At 36.7% G+C, this 22,390-nt stretch overlaps 2 protein-coding genes across 15 annotated transcripts in view; one reads left to right on the forward strand and one right to left on the reverse strand.

Moving 5' to 3' along the window:
- The window catches only part of Med12l (mediator complex subunit 12L), a 314,799-nt gene that overhangs the window by 126,380 nt on the left and 166,029 nt on the right, over nt 1–22,390 (forward strand). The window lies entirely within an intron of this gene.
- On the reverse strand, nt 633–21,125 carry P2ry14 (purinergic receptor P2Y14). Its single transcript, XM_004834463.4, has 4 exons — nt 20,972–21,125; nt 20,312–20,440; nt 5,709–5,816; nt 633–2,896 (listed from the first exon to the last, which is right to left on the reverse strand). The coding sequence occupies exon 4, from the start codon at nt 2,870–2,872 to the stop codon at nt 1,859–1,861; it is 1,014 nt and encodes a 337-aa protein (XP_004834520.1). The 5' UTR covers nt 2,873–2,896; nt 5,709–5,816; nt 20,312–20,440; nt 20,972–21,125; the 3' UTR covers nt 633–1,858.

The raw sequence follows: 22,390 nt of genomic DNA on the forward strand, positions 1-22,390 counted from the left end.
TGCTGAGAAAAGAGGAATAGAGGCTGAGGAGATGACCCAAGTAATCCCAGAAAGAAGACTCATCTTTTTTTTTTTTTTAACTTTCACTTTCTCCTGTGGCCCAGTATGGGGAATTTAAAATCCTATGATTTATTTATTTGCTCTAGCCAGTGAGTGATGTAACATGTAAACACAATCAAATTTGTTTCCAAGTGTATTTAGCCAAATAAATATAGCAAGCTTAGTTTTTAAGGATATCTGTTGTAGCTTGGCAGTTTTTGTTCTTTTTGAGATAATTTATTTGAGCCACCATTGGGAGCAGAGAGTTGTTGGAAGGTAGAAAGTAAATGCCCAAGGTGAGAACCTTCCCAGCCTCTCCTCAGTTTTGGATGCGTTTTTCTGAGCTTTGCTGAAACTGTTTTGAGGTGGCAAGTGGAGTTTTTGTATTTTCTTGTATTAGTGTGTAACTGGGCATATTAAAGAAGCTGTCCACGTATTGACTATAAGGAAGTCTGGTAGTATCACCTTATACATTGATTACTCTTTAAAAAAAAAAGCTGACAGCATTAAAATAATTTTTATTGATATATATATATATATATATATATATATATATATATATAAACATAAAATAGATACAAATTTTACTTACAAAAATGTTTAGGAAGATCATTTGAAAGACTAGCCGAATGTCTTCTAGCCAGCAAATAGTAGAGAAAGAAGTTGGTTTTGTTAACTCATTTACCAGCAACCGTATCCCTCATCTCCATGTATTGAAATGCATTGGCTTTACAGAAAACATGATTCATGAATTTTTATGTGTAATGTCACACATTCTTTTACATTATAGATTTTTTTTTTAATTGAGTCCACTTCAGTCTACTTGGTTTCTGAGAAAATTATCTCCTCTGACCTCATAAGAGAAGAATATGTATTAGTGTGTGTCTTTTTCATGGTCATCTTATTTCCCTCCTCATACATTTGAGCAAGAGAAATTGCTGGCAACACATGCTGATATGCAGCTTCTCTTAGTAGAATCCACTTAAAAATATTTTAGTGTGACAACTTTAGGCTTATTAAATGTCTTAATAAGTCTGCATGTAAGATATATTTAACATATACCTAATATCTTAAAAAATTAAATTTTTATTGCAAAGTAATAATGTATTATATTTTCTTTGAAATGCAGTGAGATAAATCAGTATGGTTTTTTTGTTAAAGTTTTTTTTCTGCCTATCTGCTTATCCTGCTTTAAATCAGAGGAAATTTTATATATTTATTTATTTTTTCTTTTGGTACCAGGGATCGAACTTGGGTCCTTGAGCTTGCGCAGCAGGCGGCAAAACCACTGAGCTAAATCCCCGGGCCCAAAAATTTGATTTTATTTTCTGACACAAAAATCCCTTTATCAAACAGTGCCTGCTTTTAAGTTGATCTTTGGGGACCCAGTTGAAAAAGATTGTGTCTTACTAATTTAATTCTTGTCTTTAGAGAAAGAAGAAACCTATGTAAATTGTCTCTGATATGTTTGTTTATTAAGTTCTACTTTAACTGAACAAATTCATTATTATAAATTTAAACCTGCTATTTTGGAGTGTGATTGAATAATTGTGTACATTATATTTTTCTTCTTATTAGAAAGAAAAACAAGTGCAATATTAGAAAAATCTCCTAATGGTGTTTTTAATTTGATGCTACAGAAAAGCATGGAAACTTGCATTTGAATTTTATTGTGATAAGTATATTAATTTTACTATGAGTACTGGGTAATAATGGTAGTATACTATCATAGGTATGTTTCTTATTGGCTTATTCAGTTATGTGATTGAAGATGACAGACAACATGTATGTATGGACTTTAGTTTGAAGGGGTGGGAATTCACAAAGTATCTGTGCTTTCATGAATTATATTTCCCCTTCTGGTTTTGAAAGTGGCCAAGTCATGAGTTTTTAGTGAAATATGCAGTTTCTTACATAAGATTTCTCTAAATGGTTGGCATAGAAAGAAATAAATAATAGGGTCCAGGCATACATTTGCAGCAGATAGTAGCAGAGTGAATTCTTTCACGTAGAGCAAGAGTTCTTTTGACTGGCAGCTGTAATGAGCTTCAGTTTGACTCTTTGTGTAGGGGATTCTAGCAATGTGGTATGGTACAAAACATACAAAAAATACGATCATAATGCTAAATATATTGCGGCTAGATTTCCTTTTGACTGAAATGGAATTCCTTCTATACTTAAGGTGGGACTTAAAGATTTTCCTTGTGATTGCAGTGTAGAAAATGATTAGCAAAAGAAACACAGCCCAGAAAATGCCCACGAAGATATAGTTTGATGCTTTGTGCCACTTGCGACCCAGTTCATTTTTAAGTTGCATGCATTGTATTTTTGTAACCTCTCTAACACTCTGGTTGGTCAGTATGATGTTGGGGACAGCAAGCAGGAGCATGAGTATCCACACCACCACTGACAACAGTTTGCTGTAGTTTACTGACTGGATGAAAGAAGTCGAAAGGGGCTTTACGATTTTGTAATACCTGTCAAAGCTGATGAGTCCAAAGAACACGATGCTGACATACATGTTTACATAGAATAGCACGGCAGAGACCCTACATACAAACACGTTCAGCTGCCAGGGGCCTAGGCCTGAGTCACCAAGGATCTTGAAAGGAAAAGTCAGGCCCATTAGAAAGTCAGCCACAACAATGTTTTTGAGATAGATGATGAAGCTCTTTGAGCTAGGCACGTAAAGGAAGACCCATCCTGATACTCCATTGAGTAGTATTCCAGTGATGAAGACCACGCAGTACAGCACAGGGATGATTTGCTGAGTGATCAGTGTGTTCTTCGAGCAGGGCAGGTCTGGAGGCTGTGTGGTGGTCGAGTTGAGCATCTTGTAACTGCTCAAGGCAGAGGCCTGGAAAGAGGTGTGGACTAGTTACTCAAAGGTCACTTTATACTCAGAGGTCACCTTATGGCCTCCATGTCATTTGTTGAGTAATAAAGAGAAAGTCAGTGAATGTAGTCAAACCCACCAAGTTCTTAAAGCATTTTACTCCATATAAATTTGGCCCTTCGTTCCTTCCTGTCTCCCCCCCCTGCCCTCCACCCTTTCACTCTTCTTAGTTCATTACTTCCTTACTTTTTCCTTCTTTTTTTTTTTTTTGTTGGGGAGGATAGAAAGGGAAGAACAGAGCAGACAGATGAAAATAAAGAAAAATTGGAGATACAGGACTATGTGAGAACTTCAATTCAGAAACCAGAATTTCTCTAAAATGACAATGGTTTGCTATAAAACACCAGAGTTCTAGGAAATACTTATTTAATATAGTCTTTACAGTGTGTCCTTATCTGCCTTATTCTCTGAATCTGGCATCAGGTGACTTCTGGCTCTTTCAAAATGACTGAAAAGGGTAAATGTTTTGAATCAATTTAGGACATCGAGGCAACTACAACAGCACAAGTAAAGACAGGAAAGAGGACTTTGAGAACTGCTCCAGAAAGTGGCAAGAATGAGCAGGACAAGTGTGTTTGAAGTGAGGGTATTTTGGGGGCAATTAATGGCAATGTTTCTTTTACCGTGATAAAATATTAAAATATTTAAGCATTCATTGTATTTTGGTTATTTATCATGTGTAGTTATATAGTTAAAATTGTGAAGAATTTCCTAGAAATAAATGATTTAATGATAGCCAAATTTTTTCCTTTTGGAATATTACAGAAGCCACTACGTGATATAAATAGAGGACTTCCCAGAAGTGATTTAATGAATGACACAATTCCTTTATTATTATAGAAGCCTGTGTAAATTCATTTTGTCAGGTTGTTAGGACTGCCTTTTTAGGGGGGGCACTGTATTGGGGATTGAACCCAGGGTTTTCACACAGAGCTATGTCCCCAACCCATTTTATTTTACTTTATTTTTTATTTTGAGACTAGGTCTTATAAAGTCTGGTTGTTCATGTTGGGCTTGAACTTGGGGTCTTCCTGTCTCAGTCTCTTAGAGTGCCTGGCTCACACAATTTCTAGCTGCAGTATGTCTGCTTGTGATGGTGTTATAGGTCCAGAATAGTGCTCTCAGCGTCCTCAAAGTGCTGTGAATCTGCACATACAAGTTCTTCTGATCCCCAGCACTATCTTCCACCACCTTCCTTTTGTTGGGAGGTAAACTTCTGGTTTAGAAATGATGGGAATACCACAGCTTGCTTGAGTCCTTCCCCCAAGTGCTTTCCTGCTAATTTGGCTGTTTTAAAGAACTTAGAGATAGTATCTTTTCTGCTTGTGATATTGTCTGTTTTAATACAGCAGTGACTCATGGCTGGGCAAATGGGTTCATTTTAAAGGAACGCTCTACATGAGTAATGAGTGAGCTAAAGATAAATTCCATTTAAATTAAATTCCAGATAAATGACATTCTTGATAGTAATTTTTTTTTCAGTTTTTCTTTTCTTTTTTTGAGACAGGATCTTACTCTGCAGTCTAGGGTGGCCTTGAATTTGCAGTCTTCCTGCCTCTGCCTCCTAAGTGCTGAAATTACAGACATATGCTACTATGCCTGGCTGGTAATAAATTTTCAGCTCTTAAATATTAAAAAGTTTTTATAGCAAGGTGTTAGTGTATCCTATGAGTTCAGTTGTCTGAGTGCATGGCCTCTTCTACAGGGCAGAGCAGAACTAGGCTCAGTTGAGAAATTTGCGACAAAGAAGTTCTTTTAAGGCTCAGATAAGTCACAATGGAAATGGAGACTGTCTTGGTATGGCCAATTGACTCTCCCTCCTTGCCCCCAAATCTCAGTTAGTTCACTGTTTCTTACCAGCTTATCTCAGCCCATTAATGAGAGAATGGCAGGAGAAGAAATGGTAAAAGATGAAAAGGACTAGGTAATGATCATCAACTGAAAAAAAGAAAAAGCGGACCTTTGGTGAGCCAGGGTTTTGGGGGTTTTGCCTATGATAGTTATTTCTGACATCACTGAATTTTTGTAGTGAAAGTGGTCATTATGTTAACTTTGAGGATTTAGGAATGCAAAAAGTGTTTACTGAATACCTGAAATTATATTTAAGAAACATTTCTTTGTGTTCTTAATCTTCTTAAGAAGGGGTGCTTAAACAGAGTAAATTTTCAGTTTCTCTTAGGTGGAACTCCTCCTTGTTTCATGAGTTTAGGTGAGTGAATGGCACAGAATGCCTCAGCCTGTGACTACTGTCATGTTGGAGTCTTTGGTAACATAAACAATATGGCAGAATAGGATTTATGAGACTCAAAGACAAGTGTAATAGGAGCATCCTGTAGACTGCTTTCCCTCACTTTCTCCCAGCTAGAAAGAATGCCAGTGCCAAGGATTTAATCTGATCTAGATAGTGAGTACACTTGTCCCTTAGTGCAGCATAAGGTCATAGGATTGTTCTGCATCGTGTTTTCATGGTAGAGTGTATACAACATCAGGGGTCTCTTTTTGGACAGAATGTAATTGATACAAGCCTGTCTGAAGCAGTGTCTATCTCAGAAGTTCATTCATCTTAACAAAAACATGCTTAGTCAGCTCTGAGTTCATCTTTCATTTTCTGTGTATTTATCTTTACTGACCTGTTTTTCTTTTATATATGGCCCACCTTCCACCATCCTACTCATACATAATTCTTTGTCTGAAGAAGAGAAATTATATCTTTATAGCATTTTGATGAAATTAATAAAGCTCTTTATAATGCTTGATGGATTTTTTCAGTTACCTTTTAATTTTGTTTTTTCATAAAGTGAAATCTTCTTTCAGTGAAGTATTTTATCCCAGTGAGTGCTTGTCATCTCCAAGTGGCCAAAATGTTTCGTCTTTAAGGATTCTGTTATAGGATGACAGTGAAGAAGTAAATTAAAAGAGCAGCAGACTTTTATTGCAGTATTTTCATACTTTTAAAATGCAGCTTGTATAGTTGTAAAATATTTCATTATATACATTTATTGTTGTTTTATTCTACTAGTTCTTGAGGGCTTAGCCACACTGTCTGATAGGAGAAGATAAATTTGGCTGATTGATGGTTGGATTTGATTCTGCCTTGCTTTAGGCTGTTTTTAAAAAATTTTTTTTTGGTACTGGGGATCACGCTCGCGTCCTTGCCCTTGCAAGGGAGGTGGGAGAACCACTAAATTAAATCCCCGGCCCTAGGCTGTTGTTTTTCTAAATTCTTTAAACCAGCACTTCTTGGGCTTTAATATGCATGCATATCAGCTTGCTAAAATAAACACTGAGATTCTAAAGGTCTGAAGTTTGACATGTACACTCTGGTCCAAGGTCCACTCTGAGTGGCCGCCCCCATATGCAGAGGAGGTAGGTGTTTAGTAAGTACTAAATGGTGAAGTAGGTGAAACATGATTTTCTTTTTCTTGTAGTTCTGACTCCAGATAGGAAAAAAAATTATCTTGTAGTAGGCCCTGAAATCTTGATTCTTTCTTAGAGAAATCCTTACAGATTTCATCATAATCATCCCAACTTGTTGTTTCATAGGAATGTAAATAGATATTTTTACAGAAACTTGCTTGAAAATAAGTGACAGTGATCATTTTACATTTACCTGGAATATTCCTGAAAGATCATGAGATTCTTTTTTAGAAACAAAAGAGGTTAAGTGCTCTGTGGAGAAATAATGTGTGTGATCCAGGGCAGTACTGAACATGTGCTTGTAGGGGATGATGTACTCACTCCAGAGCATGGCTTACTCTTGCAGAGAGAAGTATGAGTAAGGGCGGGGCAGGGTGGGGGGTTGAGTGGTGGATGGCCTTCAGCACCTCCATTTATTTATTAAATTTTGAATCAAATATGCCTAACACAGTTTGGTTATCTCTTATCTGAAATGTTTGGGACCAGAAGTATTTCAAATTTTGGATATTTTTTGATTTTGCAATATTTGCATATTCATAATGAGATACCTGTGATGAGACAAAGTATAAACACAAAATTCATTTATGTTTTATGTTTTATGTACACCTTACACATATAGCCCAAAAGTCATTTTATTTTATACAATAGTGTTAGTATGCGTCTGTTTTTTTTTTTTTTTTGTGGTACTGGGGATTGAACTCAGGACCTTGCGCTTGTAAGGCAGCTGCAGCACCACTGAGCTAAATCCTCAGCCCATATTCTTCTGTTTTGACTGACCCATCACATAAGATCACCTGTGGAGTTTTCCACTTGTACATTGTGTTGGTGCTCAAAAAGTTCAGATTTTGGAGCATTTTGGATTTTAGATTTTTGGATTAGGGATGTTCAACTTGAATTGCTGTTCATACCAGTGGTTAGTGAATTGGTGTTAACAATATTAGTTTCAAAAATTTTTTTAAATTTTTTATTAGTAGTTTTTATATTTTTACTTTTGTGTCTTTGAAATATTTCAAAATTAGAAAAAATGTATGTGGAAATGGTTTACTTTCAGATCATCCTTTATCAGTCCTCAATCAATGATGAACCTCTTTCCTCTGGTTTCTACCCAGTGCTTATAAAGGAACAGTGCTGGTATTTCCTTCTCTCTCCTTCTACTCTGGACATGAAAACTTTCAATTCAAGGTTCCTGAGACCTTTGTTTTCTAGCCTATTCTTATACCAATAGAAAATGCAATAGATGTATGATAAATACGTACATTTCTTTTTTTCTTTTAAATAAATACTTAAATACTTAATAAATAGTAATTTATTTAATAGTATTATTTAACATCTTTTATTAGGCTCCTAGTCTTTTTCATTCCATAGTGGGATAGATATTTCAGAACTTGGACCTTGACCTTGGGCCCCGCCTTTGTCTTTCAACACTGTGACTCCTTAGGGGTAGGTAAGCACTATTCTCTGTTTTAAAATAGAGACCTGTCCAGGAAAAAAGGTCATTGTAACCATGGCAAGTGGTTTCGCAGAAGTTACTCTTCTTTTTTTGTGATTTATTTTTTTTTAAATTTTCATGAAGTTTATTGGTACATTTTAGGTATAAAATACAGTTACATTCCTTGTTGGGATCTTGTACCTTTACATGGTGTATCTTAGTTCTTATTTTTTTCCCCATAAATCTGCTCTCCCTTCACCCCCTCCATCCTTCCCTATTTACAGAGACTTTAACTGACCACACTCCCTGTTTCTCAGAAATCCTTCTACCTGGCTCCCTGTTCGAACCTCACAGCGCCTGTCTTACCCTGATCTGTCCTCCCCAAACCCCTTGTCTGGCTTATGCCCCAATAGGTACAGTCAGTGCTAATCTCACTACCCAGAAGAAGGAACCCCCTTTCTTTCTTCATTGTCCTGACCATTTCATGTTTGACACTCAAAACACTTCTCAGAAGTCACTAGGAACCCAATTTAGAAGTCTATGGTCTTTTTTTTTTCAGTTGTTTTTTTTTTTAAACTTCTCTGAAGCATTTGATGTTACTGTTTCCTTTACTGAAACCGTATGTTCTAAGGTACATTGTAACCCATAACTCCTGAACATCCCGTATCTTTTTTCCTTTGCCAAACCTTTGGTTCATTTCTCACCAAGTCCTTTAGAACATGCTTGCAGGAACTGTGGAAATATTTCAGTCACAGAGAACTCTTAGGAAGTTGCCAGGCTAGGGGGAAGCCAAACAGAGTTAGTTCAAGTGCAATAAAGGTTGTCATTGAAGGAGGAAGCACAGGAACAGATGGTGTACTTGTCTGGCTTCACGAATGCAGGTATCAGGCAGCCTTCTGGAGCATGCATTAATGAAGACTGATAAATGAGTTGGCATTAGGCAGGCAAAGGAGGAGAGGGTGGGAGTTTTGAGAGAGAGAGAGAGGTATAGGTACAGATACCAAGATGCATGAGATGAGAGCTCACTGGGAATCATGGGTTGCCTAAGCTCTTTGGCAACATAATTGAGCCTGCTAATGAGTCACTATTATCCCCATTTTACAGGTGAGGAAACTGATGCTTGAAATAGTCAAGTCACTCTAATCAAGGACAGTGTAATTAGTATGTGACCAAACAGCATTTAAACTAGACCTATTCAACTCCAAGCCAGTGCTACCCTACTTCAAGAATATATGGGGTAGCCTGTTCTTGTGTGTGGGCTTGGGCATTGCCTACAAGCACTTCTTAATTTTTCTGGAGTCTTGTCTTTAGAATTCAGTTAGCCAGCATTTTTTTTCTTTTTCTTTTTCTTTTTTTTTGGTACTGGGAATCGAACTTGGGTCCTTGCACTTGCGAGGCAGATGGCATAACCAGCATTTTCTAAAGGAAGGGCCATGCATTTGCATGTGCACTTGTGAGTGTATATGACAGTTTTTGGGTCTAGGTTCTAAAGTCCTGAATGGTGTTGGATACCTGTAGTTTTTCTGGTTATCTTCCAAGTACCAGTCCATAGAGAACCTCTGTTTTTTTTTTAACAGTTTCTAAAAATGTTTAAAATGGATGTATGTTTGACTTTGATTTAGCTTTCTATCTTCTATGTGGACATCCAAGGAGAAATACAGACTTAGACTACTGTATTAGTAATAGCAATTAAAACAAGTAGCAGTACTTGCTCAGTCTTTGCTAAAGTGGGAAATCTAGATCCTCTGGGACCCCTGGGGTGAGTTAGACTGTAGTGGCTGCTGCTGCTTAACATGCAGCCAGTTTGGTCTGGCACCAGATGTGAGGTCTTGGTCAGGCCTGACTTGATCCTCCTAACTCCACTATAGCTCACGGACTTCCCCTTTGTTAGAATCTAGGTCAGTAACATATGTATTAATGTGACTTATGATTGGATGACACAGTCACCTCCTCTGAGAGGCTGTGCTAATTAGTTCTCACTTTAGACATATTTGCATACTCTTCTTAGGCTGAGTGACAGACATCTAAGAACTTCTTCTATCAAGTGATAAACTCAGCTCTACCTTGACTGCCTGGAATGTCTATTCCAGGCTCCAAACATGACTGCCAGGAGCTTGGATTGTTTATTCCAGGCTGTAAAACTCTTGATGAAACATCTGCATTTCTGCTACATACAGAGCCAACCTTCAATTATATATGAGCATGAGGCTGCACTAGTTTGGATAACTGGTGATATTCAAAGCTATCTAATGACTTCCCTGAAAACTGAACTACTTCCCTAAAAACACTTTTAGCAGAACTTGCAGCATAGTGCAAGTCTGGCACATCCAGCTCATCCAAAAGACAAGACTGTCTGTCTTCACCATTTTGTGATGATGCAAGCGGATCATGGGAGATGTTAATGGAAGGCAAGGTGTAGCACATGTACCTCTGCCCTCCAAGGCATGGTCCTGAAGTTTTCTGAATGCTAAATTTTGGAGGCTGGGAAAATGGCCACGCTTCACTAGCCTCTGCACAGGAACTACATCTAGATAGTCAGAGTGAGTCTGTGGTACATTTTCTCCTGTTATCTTTGGAATAGTTTCTCCTTCTTGGAACTGGTAACATTGTTTCTGCCTCCAGTTTCTGGTAGGCTGCTTTTTGTGCTCTTGGTTGTTCAGCAGCATCCCTGGCCACCATCCACTAGATGCCAGTAGCACTCTGTGGTTATTTTCAGATGTTTCAAAATGTTCTCAAGTTGAGAGCCACTGGAGTTAATAGTACACCTTAATAGTAGGTGTACTTGATATCATTCTGATACTGAAAGAGAATTTAGCTCTTATTGGTGTCAAACCTTAACTGTATATTGAGTAATTCATCAGCAATAAGGAATCTGTGTGCTAAGGACCAGGATATGAAGTGAACTTTATTTACTGCCATATTGGAGTAGTGGGCAGACAGTGATTAAAAACGTATATGGCAATGTAGTGAGATTTGTTAGAATGGTTCAAATTCTTAATAGCTTTAGTATTGCGATAGATGTTAAATGCCTTTGTGTGTCAGTTTTTATGTCTCTAGAATGAGAGGGTAGCAGATACCTTGTAGGGTTCCCATTTCCTGTAACTCAGTGGAGCATTGGGGTTACAGGGAATAACTCAGTTTTCAACAAAGTAAGCAAATGCCTCTGGGACTCCCAGTCTCCAGGCCTCGGCTGGATCAGGCTCCCACACAGCTTCCCTTCTGCATGTTTGTTTAGATTGATGCTGTTCTGCACTACAACACAGGGCTGTGGTAGGCACAGGAGACACTTAGAACAGTGTTCTCTGAGCCTCCCTGGGTGTGTGGTCCAGCCGCACTTTCTCTGGGGGAGGAGGTGGGGTGGGGGGAGGCACAAGAAGTGGTACTCAGTGATGAAGGGTATGAGTAAAAGCCAGTGTTTCATGCTCTTATTCAGCAATCCATGCAGCCTGTGAGAATGGAAGAAAGCTCTGAGTAGCTTCTCCCTTCAGAATTTTGGGAACTGATTTTCAGTTTCTTTCCGAAACTATGATGATCTGCCTGGATTCTAAAATTTTTTTTCCAGCCTGTTCTGCAGCATTGTTTTGGAATATGGAGCTCTATTCCCTGGGGCCAGGCACGGAAATGAATCTCTGACCTCTTTGCCTCACTGAGATGGTGTTTGCATTTCTCAGTTTGGCAAGCAGTACTGGGGCTTAGGGTGTAGAAAGGGAGAACAGATTTCTGTTTCACGCCTTAGCTAAATAGTAGCTACCTCTATGTTAGTTTAAGATTCAGGATTATATAGCCAGAAATCCCCAAAGGATATAAATATACTAGACTTTTAGTGGGAGAGGAAATGTTGCACAGAAGTGATTTCCATATACTTTTAACCCACAGTCTTTTGTATTTTCTCCCTGTTCTGTGTATTGATCTCTGCTGGAGGGATCAGTAACCTTTGATTTTAATAAAATATATTGTGACAATTACTTGAGAATTTAGCAATTCTTAAATGAATGTGTGTTTTACTAAACACACTGTATGGCAGTGGAACAGCTGTATTCTCAAAATTAGTAGATCTTAAATGTGAAAGATGCATTTTTATGCACCTTAAAGGTGGTGCTCAGAGTACACTTGAAATCAAAGATATTTACTTTTTACTAATCACAACTCACAGATTGAGAGCCATTGTTGAATGTATGTGTCCTTTATTCCATTTGTAATTATTTCACCTTCCCAGGGAATTTTAATAGGATCAGTCAGGTATACTACAAGAAAGTAGTTGTATGTTTTTTCATGAACTGGGGAAGCTACTGTTGCTTCAGATATAATGCCTGTATGTCAATATTTCTGATAATAACAAGCACTAATTTTTGTTTGTATCTGGCTATATGATTCCATGCTCACGACTTCCTTGGTCCTTGTGAAACTGGCTAGGTCCAGTTTTGTTTTATTCCATGATTTTCCATGTGTTAGAGTTGGGGTGGATGTGATCTACCCTCATTTCCTTCTGATCTTTCTCTTTACATTATTGCTTTTCTCTTTTGTATTTTTGGTATTGACCTCTGTCTAAAGGCTACTTCCTTTCAAGATATAAACTTGCTCAAAGTCCTTCATCTTAACTTGTAATGGGGTAAAAAAAAAAAAATCTGTAGGTCCAGAAGCCATAATGTCCCATCACCTGTAAACCTGATACTTGAAAGGGCTTGTTGTGTAAACTTTTTCCATCCTTCTTTGACAAAAGAAGGAACCTACTACAAATGGAGAAGTAGTGATAACCCAGTATCAATGAGCTCATCTTGTTTCTAAGTATCATTGCCCAATAAAAGGAACCAGGACTTCTTAGACAAGCAATTGATTTCAAATCAAGCATGGAAACAGTGTAAGGTAAGGTCATATATCTGAGGGTAGAGGCAAGGAAATGTTCAGACCAAAAGAGAAATGGTGAAAAGGATGAGGGAGTTAACTAGAAGGTACTTTCAAACCTGACACTGTTGGGCTTCCACAAGAACAACATCGATAGATAAAAGTACATCAGAGAAAAAAATTCAGTTGTTTATGGAGATAATTAAACATTCAGATTTTAAAAAGGAAGGATGAAAACAGGGAAAAATTGTTCTACCCAGAAGTATGCTGGCTGGTAAGGTAGAAGGAATTCTAGAATTAGGAAGTTACAGACTTGCTACGTCAGGGTAACATTTGACTCAGGCAGCAGTCTTTAGTGGCTGCTCAGAGCCCTTGGGTGGTGGGCATTTGTGGGTGAACTGGGTCTTGTAGTTGAACACAGATTCTCATCTGTTAGGATAAGGGCAAAAATTATACCTCTACAGTGATTATTTCTGGTGGTCACTGAATTGTTAAACTTACCAAAAGTGGAAAAATTTGATATTTTGTGCCTCTTGTTATAATGCAGTCAGATGTGCACAGCATACTTATGCAGTGCTATTTTAACTAATCATGGATGAACAGTCAGACAGATTCAGAAAACAACCAGACTAGAGTTTAAAAAAAATCAGTGTCGTGAAAAACAAACTAACAAGATGAGGGAGGGGACAATCCTAAATTTAAAAAGGCCAAAGGGAAATGAATTAGTTAGGATTTGTTATTTGGGGAGAGTGGGTATAGAAATTGTTTTGGAGATAAATCTGAATACATTCTGTAGAGTAAATGATATTACTGAACTAGTGTTAATCTTTGTATGAATATTAGTAGTGTAGCTAAGCAGGAGAATATCAGAGATGTGTATGCAAGTATTAAGGAATAAAAGAGTCATGATGCCTGCAACTTATTTTCAAAATGATTAGGTAAAAGGAAACAAAGTAAATGTGTATGTATACATACTTGGGAATACATGCATGTACTGTCTTGCAGATATATACAGTGTATGTATGTGTATATATATATATATACACACAATATATGTATGTGTATATATATACATAGTACATGTATAGTATTTTGCACATGTATTAGTTTTGAGGGAAGGGTCTTGAGCTCAGTGCATGATGTGACAGTTGTCAAATAACAATATCCCTTTTTTCTCAGTCACCTCTGGGGGCTCCTCTGCCTATCCTTGATATGATGTGTCAGCTGTTCTATTCTTGGCTATCTTCTTTTTTCTGCTTTTCTCTTCTAAGCCAAAGTAATCTTTATTTGAAACATTTTAAACTATCATTTATGAAACAAAAATTTTCTTTCATTTTTCAAATATTCTTTTAATACTTGATTACCTGACAAGTAGCCTTGATGCTGGGGAAAAGACAGTGAAAAGCCCTGCACCGTCTGTGCCTACTTGGAGCTCAGTCTAGTGTTCTGGCATCCCAGAAGCCTCTCCTTCCTTCCCCTGCAGCATCTCCAATTTCTGAAGGTCTGGGTCCCTCACAGTTCTCTCTTTTAGGGATCCAGGTTTTCTTACCACACCAGCTGAGTTAGTCATGTCTCACCTTCAGCTCAGCACCTTCCATAGCAGTAGTTACCATTCACTAGAAACTTTGCCTTGCTTCAGACACAGCCAGTGCTAATTGCTTTTAAAAATAGATTTTTGTTTCAATGGAATATTTAATGCTTTGAAAAGACATTCTTTAATAGAAGCGAAAGCATAACAGAGGAGCTCCACACCAACCCGAGGGAGAGAACCAATCCTGCTCCATACTTCATGGTTTTAATTTTCTTTCTTAAAACAAATGACTTTAATCAATACTGTATGTACATGCATTCCTTTGTAACAATGATCCACGCTATGTGTCACCTTCTAGGCCTTTAGAAAAATGTGCTACTCAGCTCTAAAGTTCATCATTTTGGAAAATGACTTGGACATACTTGATATGGATGAGCAGTTACCCTGTAGCAAGCAATGTAACTTTTAGATACATGCCCTAGAAAACTCTTGCTGGTGCATACCAGGAAGTATGTATAAGAATGCTCATTGAAGTACTTTTTGTAGTACTAATAATGATTATTAACAGAATGAATGAAAAAAATTATGACTTATCCAATGAAGTTGTTTTGTAACAATGAAAATGAGTGAATTACAGCTATGCATTTTTAAGTTCTCAAGCAGTACTAACAAGCTAGAAGTAATCCATTTTATAGTTGAAGAAACTGACTAGAGAGTTCAAGTAAATTGTGCAAGGCATCAAACCTACTGTGTGGTAGAACTCAGAGTTGAGTTCAGGTCATTGCTATTTTAAAGCCTTAAATATTGTGTTCTATTAAAAAATACTTGTTTCTACTAGCCTGTCTTTTATACTACATGGGAGGAGAGCTTCATATTTTCACCTGATCCAGCAAATGACCCATACTAGGTGTTGTATAAATCTTTGCTGAATGACTAAATCATTTTACACAGGAAGCAGATGAGAGCATAGTGGGTTAAAGAAGTTCCCCAAGCAGGTAACCAGACCACCTGTGGTTCTCAAATCTTCCAAGCCTTTGGTCACCGAGTCATTTAACCTGTGTGTTCTTACCTTGGTTTCATGCTATCCTCCAGTAGGTGACTGGCAGAAGCCTAGCAGAAGTAAGGTGGGAACTAGCACTGACTGTTCCCAAGTTCCTCAGCCAGGGCAGCCGTCATTGCTCTCCTGGTGGACAACAGAAGCCTCTTCTCGCTACTTATGAATTTGCCTAAGCTGTAGCAGCAGAATTGCCAGCGCGTTGTTCTATCTCTTCAATGTTATTGATGTGGTTAACTCGTGGAAGAAGTGCAGATGTGTTTGTGTGTATGGGGTGAAGGGTGTGGAAAAAGGGCAGGAGATATTTGGTGCTTCAGGCAAGTAAACAAATATTTGTTGTAGATATAGATTGTTGAAGTGCTTAGTAGTTTTGGTCTAATGAACCAAAGTTCAAATAAACCAGAGACTTAACATCCGTGCTATCCTCTCGAGCCTTTTCTGTTATCCAGTGCCTGACAGAGCTCTGACCAGGTAAATGTTTTTCCTGTGTCCCAATAAATCATGAACGGTTTCTGGGCCCTTGTAAACTAATGGGGGATATAGACAAGGTCTGCCATGATGACTGCCTGTTTTGTGAAGCACTGTAGTGGAGGGACAGAAATACCAAAGTGAATTGGCTTTCATACTGTCACTGTGGTGGGGTTGAAGTAGAAAAATATTTGCAGCAAACCCTTTGGGTGGAAGTTACTTGGAGCCTCGTCCTCAGCTTGAGAGTGTCGTCTGGGACACCTTTGTGTGGCTGCCCAATTCTGATCTGTTATGGTGTCACCTTCTAAGGAACCTTTCCTCTTCTCAGCATCTGCCACAGCCACACCCCTATTACTTCCTTTTCGACTTACTTCCTCTCCTGTCTTCATTCATCCACCCCTCCCCAGGTAAGCTTCATGAGAACAGAAATTATTTCTCGTGATTACTGCTGTGTTAGGAGTAGCAGAATAGTGCCTGCCAAGTAGAAGTTCAATGAATATTTATCAAATTTATGGATGAATTTATTTCTACAACTGTGGTCAAATTGAGGACTCAATTTCTTTAATTAGCAAGTGCTAACTAGGACCTCTAGTGTCTTAAAAATATGTTCTTTTTCGGAATTGTCACTTTCTATGAACATGATATGTAAAATATGTAGATTTGAAAATTTTTTGGATCATAAAAGTGGAAGAATTATATTTCTTGATTCATAATTCTTGTGCAACACCGAAGCAAGGTTTACTTTTTAAAAATTCATTTTGTTATTCTTAATGTTAGTGGTTTTCCTTAAACTCAGTAACTGAAGGAACAGCCAAGACCTGACAAAAAGCAGCTATGTATAACTAACCAGTCCTTCCTTCATGGAACCCTGTGCCATTCTTCTGGCTACCTTCATCCCACTGAATCTGAATCCTGTTTTCTTCAATCTTTGCTTTCTGTTTAATATAATTTTGTAACACCCATATACATTCTTAAAAGTTTTTGTGCATATGGTATGTATATATGTGAAATTTTGATTTTAAAACTGATTTTTAGTGATTTTTGCATATATCATATTGGCATATAAATAATATAAATTTTGATGTATATTTGATATATGTGGTATATATTTGATATATGTGTATATATATGAGATATATACATATTTGTATATTTATTTTCCCTTACTTGAAGTGCTTGGGACCATAAATTTCAGATTTGAAAGTTTTTTGAATTGTGGAATATTTCCGTAGACTTTATAGTTGAGCATACCTAATCTGGAAATCTAAAATGCTCAAAATGTTTCAAATTTCAGAGTAGTTTTGATTTAAAATTTTTGGATCAGAGATGCTCAGCTGGGGTACATATAGTCCATGTTACCAAAGATGCTATAATTCATTCATTTTGGTTACTTTATAACATTTCCTTGTGTGATTGTCCCATGCTTCATTCTCTCATTTTCTTTCAAAGAACTTAATTTTGGAAAACTTGTATCTACCACTATGAGCTTCATGGCCTTCCAACATTGAAATTGAGATAATAGTGGCAATATTAATTAATGTGATGTTTCAGTACTATATAATGAAAAGTGTCTAGACTAGGAACTTTTTAATGAATATTTTACTCTCCTGATGACCAACTTTGATGTTTTCAAGTTAAGTATGAGTAAAAGATCTTTTCAAGGATCAAGGCAGACCAAAGGATTTTAATGTAGCAAAATGTAAAATATTCCTTGTTAGGGTTTTAGATCCCATATTGAAGGCATGATTTAAGAAACCTTCACTGGTTGAGTTTTGGTGTAGTATCAGAGATAAAAATCCTAAAAGCTGTTATTTCATTATTACCTATATGAGATTAAATATTTGATTTTCTTCAATATGCATTAAGCAAACAATATTTTACAGCACAATGAATATGATAGTGGATATGAGAATCTAGCTATCTTTTCTAGGTCAGTTGTTGAAGAGATTTGCAAAAATGTAGAATAAAGCCACCTTACTATATAGTACTTTTTTTGAAAATAGGTATTTTCATAAAATGTTATTTATATTAATATGATGTTTTAAAAAATGCACTAAATATTTTATAACTCACAATTTTATAACATATACAAACAAAAGCTCAGAATGAAAGGGATCCTGAGATAAAAAAATTTGAGAATTCTTGGTTAAGATATATCTAACTGTATTTTCTAATAAAAGATTTAAAATTTGGTTACTTTACTAATTTTTTTGATTTTTAGTTTTCTAAGTTTTAACATTTCAGGCTCTAAACTATGTGTACTGGACTGTGCATATCAATAAAGAACTCCAGACTTTTATGACAAGTTATTAAATTAAAACTAAGCATATAAAGGCTTCTTAGTCCACCATCTTAACTTCTAAGGATCTGTATCTTTCATTTAGTTTCCTTCTTGTCTTTTCTGTAAGGTTGGTTGTTTGATTATCCATTCACCTACCAAATGTGTGTCAAGCAAATACTAACTCCTCCCCCCTTTTTTTTGTATAAAGCTTTCACTGGTGGGACTTACAGGCCTGACTCTGAACTCCAGGCTCCCTAGCTGTCAGATTCTCTGAATTGGCTAGGAAGAAGTAGTCAAATGTTTTGGAAAGTAGGTCACTTATGGTAATAAGCACTTAGTAGACATGTGTTGATGCTCACAACCTGGGTACTTGCATGATGCCCAGTTTTCTGTGGAAGTGACTAGTGGTAAAATAGAAGTATCATTTTCCTTATCTTTATGATTTCTTTTTAGGCTTTAGTCACATATTACAACCCAAGGAATTTCTTGTGAGTTTGGCTTGTACCAGTATTACCTCTAACTTAGTTATAACCAGGGATAAAAAATGAGAAAGGGATTCCATTTTTATTGAATGACTGCTATGTGCCAGGAACCTGCCCCCCTTTAATAGGTTATGGGACAGAAGAAGATAAAAGAAATAAAAGAGGTTAAAAAACAAAACAACAGAAAAACAAAACTAAAAGATGTAGCTGAAGGTCATTGCTGCTTCAGATTTAGCTGTTTATCTCCAAATCACATCTACTTTTCCACCATGCCAAATTGGTTTTGTAAAAATCTGAGTCCCAATAATATTTATTATTTTATACAGTACAATTATTGCCTTTGTTATGTAAACTGCCAGTCCAGAGGCCAGCCAGTCCTGCCCTTTTTGCATCTCCAACTTGTATTTATGCATAAATTACAATTTTTGTTGGACACAGTCATTTTAGTTCACAGTCAAGTAGAGGAAGGTGAAAAAATAGTGAATTTGAAGTCTGACTGCTTTTGTCTTCAAGTCCCATCCTTGAGTTTTATTAGATATGTCATGTTTGAGTTACTGAAGCTCCCTGGACCCTGTTTTCCTAATTTTGAAGCAGAGGCAGTAAGAGAAAGCTTTCTGCATTGTTGCCTGGCTGCCAAAAACATCTAGTGAGATAACAGTATCTGTGTAAAGGTTTTAAAAATGTAAGATTGAACCATGGGAGTTCAGTACTTGGAATTTGAAATTAGAAGTATTGGTTATCTTATCATAGGAAAATTATTGTAAAATATCATTAGTGGTTATTTCCCTTCTCTCTGACTTTCAGGTTTGCCTTTGAGACTGTGCCTGTCTTTATATACATGATCCTAACTTAAGGGCAGGGAAGGGATCCTACCTTTTTCTTTTTTTTATCAGGTCGAGTCATCAAATTGCTGATATTCAGCTTTTTTTTTTTCTTTTTAGTTCCTGAGATGGCATTTTCATGTGCTTAATGCTAACACATTTAAAAGTTATTAGCAACATTACAAATAAATGAAAAAAGTATATATATATTTGTACCAATATGGACACGAATATGGAAAATACCAAAAAAATCAGTAAACTTATATCTTGTTTTGTTTTCAAACATAATTTTACTCTAAATTTTCTTAAGGCAATTTTGATAGCGTGTGTTGATTTCTAGCAGCTTGTGAAACTTTTATATTGAAGAAGCACTAAAGGCCATGAAGCAGCTTCCTTAAATGGGTAGGGCAGATGAGGAGAATTGACTAAAATAGAAAGGGGGGGTTGTGAATGTCAGTCCAGACATTTTAATTATATGTAATATACATATATATATATGTGGACACAAATACACTTATAGTATTTTTATATAACTAGAAGACTTAAGAGGTTGCATTTTTCTCCATTTGAAGCGTTATTTGTTGAGAAGAATCGAAGTTTAAAAATACTAAATTTAGTGTTTATTACATTTTTCAGGGTGTAAGCATGCTGTGATTGATGTATTATTCTCTAAATCTCTTACCTACTTTCTTCAGAAAATGAGGCTTTAAAAAAACATATTTTGGGGGACTGTAAAATAGAGTGGACTCTAAGGATGATTTACATTATAAAAATTATTAGTCTCAATTTTATGGAATTTACTATGCATTTTATATAAAAACAGTAGAATAAGGTTTATAAATTATATATACTGTTTGTCTTTGCCACCCACAAATAAAACTAAAAACGCTCTGGATACTTGATATTTTAATGTTTGTTAAACTTTGAAAGAAGAAATCAGAAGTTAAGAATCAAGGAAATTAAAATTGAAACCTATGACATAAATAAAAAATAACAACTATGATACCTCTTAATTCCTGTTTCTTTCCTTTGAAAATAAATTGTGACTTACCATTAAGTCCACACCAGCAGGCCAGGCATTTTTGTAGAGAAGACTTTGAGAACTTTTTTTTCAGGGCTGGGGATTTAGCTCAGTGGTTCTGCCACCTGCCTCACAAGCGCAAGGACCTGAGTTCAATGCCTGGCACCAAAAAAAAAAAAAAAAAAGAACTTTCTTTCAAGAAGCATTTCACATTAGTTTCAGTTTTTGTGGGGATGTGGCCTTTCATGCTCTTAAACCAAACTTTCTGCTTTTTATTTTCTTTCTGGAGCATTTTAGTTCTTTATTGGACTGCCGTTGCCCTGAGGATTACATCATAACCCAGCTGTATTGGTCCATATCAGATAACCCATTTTTAACTCTTTATCCACAAACACACAACACTGTCCTGTAGTAGACTTATACAACTTTTTTAAAAAATTGGAATTTCATAATGCCTAAGGTATGAGTCCCATCTAAGCCAGTGATGCTTCATTAAGTTAAAGAATATTTGCAGAGAAACGGTAACTAGACTTAGTTTATTCTTTGAACTTGGAAAAATCTAGTCTCACTTATAACTCTGTTATTCCATCCATTAAATAGAAAGATTAGAAGGTTAAGAGCACAAAAAGCCATTTTACATTGGAATTACAAATATTAAAATACTCCATTGGATGGCATTTTCCTACTTACCGATTTTTCCAGTCTCCTATGGTCTCTAGGCAAGATTGGATCAGCAAGTGAGTGTAACATCTGACTGATGTTGAGGGAAATGTACTTTGCTTTCTGCCTGAACTGCTCATGTTGATCAGTGGGAAGTGCTGCATTAGCTCTCAAATCAAAACATTTAAAGTGCTCTCTGAAATGTTGACGACTTGCCAAAGGTTTCAACTTCAAGTAGTGCAGATGTCTGGAACTCTTTCAAGCCTACCTCTGATAAGTGCTTGTATCAATTGCATCTGATTTGGATTTGCTTAGGGTTACAAGTTATAAGGCTTGACCAAAGGTAAACAAGGTGAAAGCAGTATGGAGAGAGAGACAGAGAGACTGAGCAAGTGGGGCTCCAGCCAGCGGGAAGATGAATCTTTCCCATGCCTAGTTCTGACCTTTTCCTGTGAAGCTGTTGTAATAATAGCTTCTGTGTTCTTTTGGGAAGTATTTGCAAGTTGTAATCCACATGGCTTCAATTCCCTCAAACTTGTTGTAAAACAAAAATATTTGGTTGTAAAGCATAACTGCAAATTTCTCACTTTGATAACCAGGGGAGAAAGCAGGAAGGCTACGCCTGTCAGTGCTCACCTGAGTCTTGATCATTGGAGGGCAAGAGAACTGTCAAAAGAGAGAGATAATCAGGGGACCCCAAGACTATCTCTTTGAGATATGGTGGTGTACTTCTTCCTGTAGCCCTTTTCTGTCCTTAGGTGCCATTTGATATTTGACATATTCCCAGCCTTGAATTAATACATTGGGGCCTCTTATTTTTCTTCAGGTTATCACTTTAGTTGAAATCTATTTTTGGAAAACCCTGTTTCTGTCCTGGGTTGTCACATTTCCTTAATCTAAATATTCCTTATTTAACAAATTGTTCCTGGGGTTTATTACTTTTTAAATTGCACTCTGGAGTAACACAATGATAATGCATCTCATTTATGGATGAAGAGCTTGAGTTTGCTAGACTATCCAGAAACTATCCAAGCAGTTGTGAGTAATGCTGTTATGATGTAGGTGTAAAAGCATCTGTTCAAGATCTTGCTCTCCTGTCTTTTGGATATAGTCCCCCCTTTTCTGTGGCCTTGCTCTCTGTGATTTCTGTTACCCAGAGCCAGTCATGGTTTGAAAATATTAAATGAATAATTCCAGAAATAAACGGTTTATAAGTTTCAAATCACATGCCATTCCTAGTAGTGTGAAATCACCTTAAAAATTAAATGTCTTTGTTTAAATGCTGCATTGTTTCTCTGGTGTGAGAAACTGAAAGTGGAAATAAGGACTGAGATGTATAATGGATTTTAGGAAATGGGAAAAAAGTGTTCAAATGGGAAGGGGAACAAGGGAGGAGGGAGGATAGGACAAGAAAAAAAAGTGAAAATAGAAGGAAAAAATGGAAACAAA

Source organism: Heterocephalus glaber, unplaced genomic scaffold (assembly GCF_053883595.1).
Source record: "Heterocephalus glaber isolate CG9 unplaced genomic scaffold, H.glaber_assembly_v1.0 deba00001504, whole genome shotgun sequence".
NCBI lineage: Eukaryota > Metazoa > Chordata > Mammalia > Rodentia > Bathyergidae > Heterocephalus > Heterocephalus glaber.

Bases quoted from the DNA above. Each gene is read 5' to 3' on its own strand.
- P2ry14 (XM_004834463.4), bottom strand. From the start codon at position 2,872: ATGCTCAACTCGACCACCACACAGCCTCCAGACCTGCCCTGCTCGAAG.